At 44.7% G+C, this 1,426-nt stretch overlaps 1 protein-coding gene across 1 annotated transcript; it reads left to right on the top strand.

The window, feature by feature from the left end:
* Window positions 1-147: 147 nt before the first annotated feature.
* LOC106011371 lies at window positions 148-1,012 on the top strand (the record flags this gene model as incomplete). Its single annotated transcript, XM_013080747.2, is given in 2 exon segments — window positions 148-248; window positions 672-1,012. Coding segments are annotated over 2 exon segments (183 nt in total), but the record flags the coding sequence as incomplete, so codon positions are not given.
* Window positions 1,013-1,426: the final 414 nt, after the last annotated feature.

Below are 1,426 nucleotides of genomic sequence, written 5' to 3'. Positions count from 1 at the left end.
AAAAAAATAAATAAATAAATCAAAACCGAATCGAAGAAACAACATCATAATGACATAGATCTATTCTGTTTTCGCCCTTTTCCCTCTTCCCTATCACGCCTCTCATCCATTTCCCCCACTCAACCCCTCCACTTTTTGGGTTCCTAGTACCGCTCTGACCCTCCCCCTTTCTACTACGGGCAAGAATATGACCTTGAGGGGAAACCCTTCCTGAACAAGTCCCTACCTTGGGAGGCCAGTGCTCATCCGTAAGTAAAATGGTGTGTGTGTGTGTGTGTGTGTGTGTGTGTGTGTGTGTGTGCGTGTGTGTGTGTGTGTGTGTGTGTGTTGTGTGTGTGTGTGCGCGTGTGTGTTTGTGTAGGAGAGGGGAGGGAAGGGGTGGTGTCTCTTCTAGAGGGGGGTGGCAAAGAGTGGGGGAAGCGGGGGGAGCGGAATGCCAAAAGTGAAAATAATAGAGAAGTGGGGAAAGGGTAGAGTGACAGGGCTCGAAAAAAGCTGTGAGAGAGAGAGACAGACAGACAGACAGACGACAGACAGACGACAGACAGACAGACAGACAGACAGACAGACAGACAGACAGACAGACAGACAGACATTATATTGATACGAAGAAACACGGAGGAAAGTTGCGCTACATTCATACCCCTAACCACCCCTGTCCCACCACACAGGAGCAGCCGGTTCGAACCTCGTCCCTCGCGACGACGCCACGTCCTAGGACCCCCGGACCAGTGGCCTGCTGTACCCAATTAACAGCACGGACATACTAGCTCTACATGTATATCAAAGATTCTCCACTTCACGGTCTTTGCTACTACTACGTATCTCAGCCTTGTTTAGCTCACCGTGTCTAAGTTCTAAAGTGTCTACACCTGCTGTTCGGCGTTTGGCGCCATTATTACCTTCCCGAAGAAGACTAACCAAGCATAGGCCCACGCAAGCACACCACTGCATGTACTTATAACGGATTTCTCAGCAGTTTATCATTAAAATTTCTGTTATCCTTTAGAGCTAGAATGGCGTTCGACGAGTTGTTTATTTTTTCGGTTTCTCATTTTGTTTGCTTTTTGTTGCTGTTTTGGGTTGTTGTTGTTGTTGCTGCTGTTGTTATTGTAGTTGTTGTTGTTGTTGTTTTTTACTACCTGTATTGCTAGAACTGCATTCAACATATTGCTACATTAGAATTACAAAGTTCTAACTTACATTTTTGGCCGTTTTGAGTTACTTAGACCATGATGTCAGGGATCTGCTTTAATGAAAATCGTAAGATTATTAGGAGACGAAAAAACTTGGCATGTTGTGAAACTCAATTTTTTTTAACGTTAAATTTATCAAAACTAGGCACTGAGCAAATAGAACTTCGTAATTCTAGGGTAAAGTTTAGAAGTTACAGACGTACACAAGTTCATAAAACACCTCCCCCCCC

This window comes from Aplysia californica, unplaced genomic scaffold, assembly GCF_000002075.1.
Source record: "Aplysia californica isolate F4 #8 unplaced genomic scaffold, AplCal3.0 scaffold00098, whole genome shotgun sequence".
In the NCBI taxonomy this organism is placed as follows: Eukaryota; Metazoa; Mollusca; class Gastropoda; order Aplysiida; family Aplysiidae; genus Aplysia; species Aplysia californica.
The sequence above is the reverse complement of the archived record's forward strand: the minus strand, read 5'-3'. Positions and strand labels throughout refer to the sequence as shown.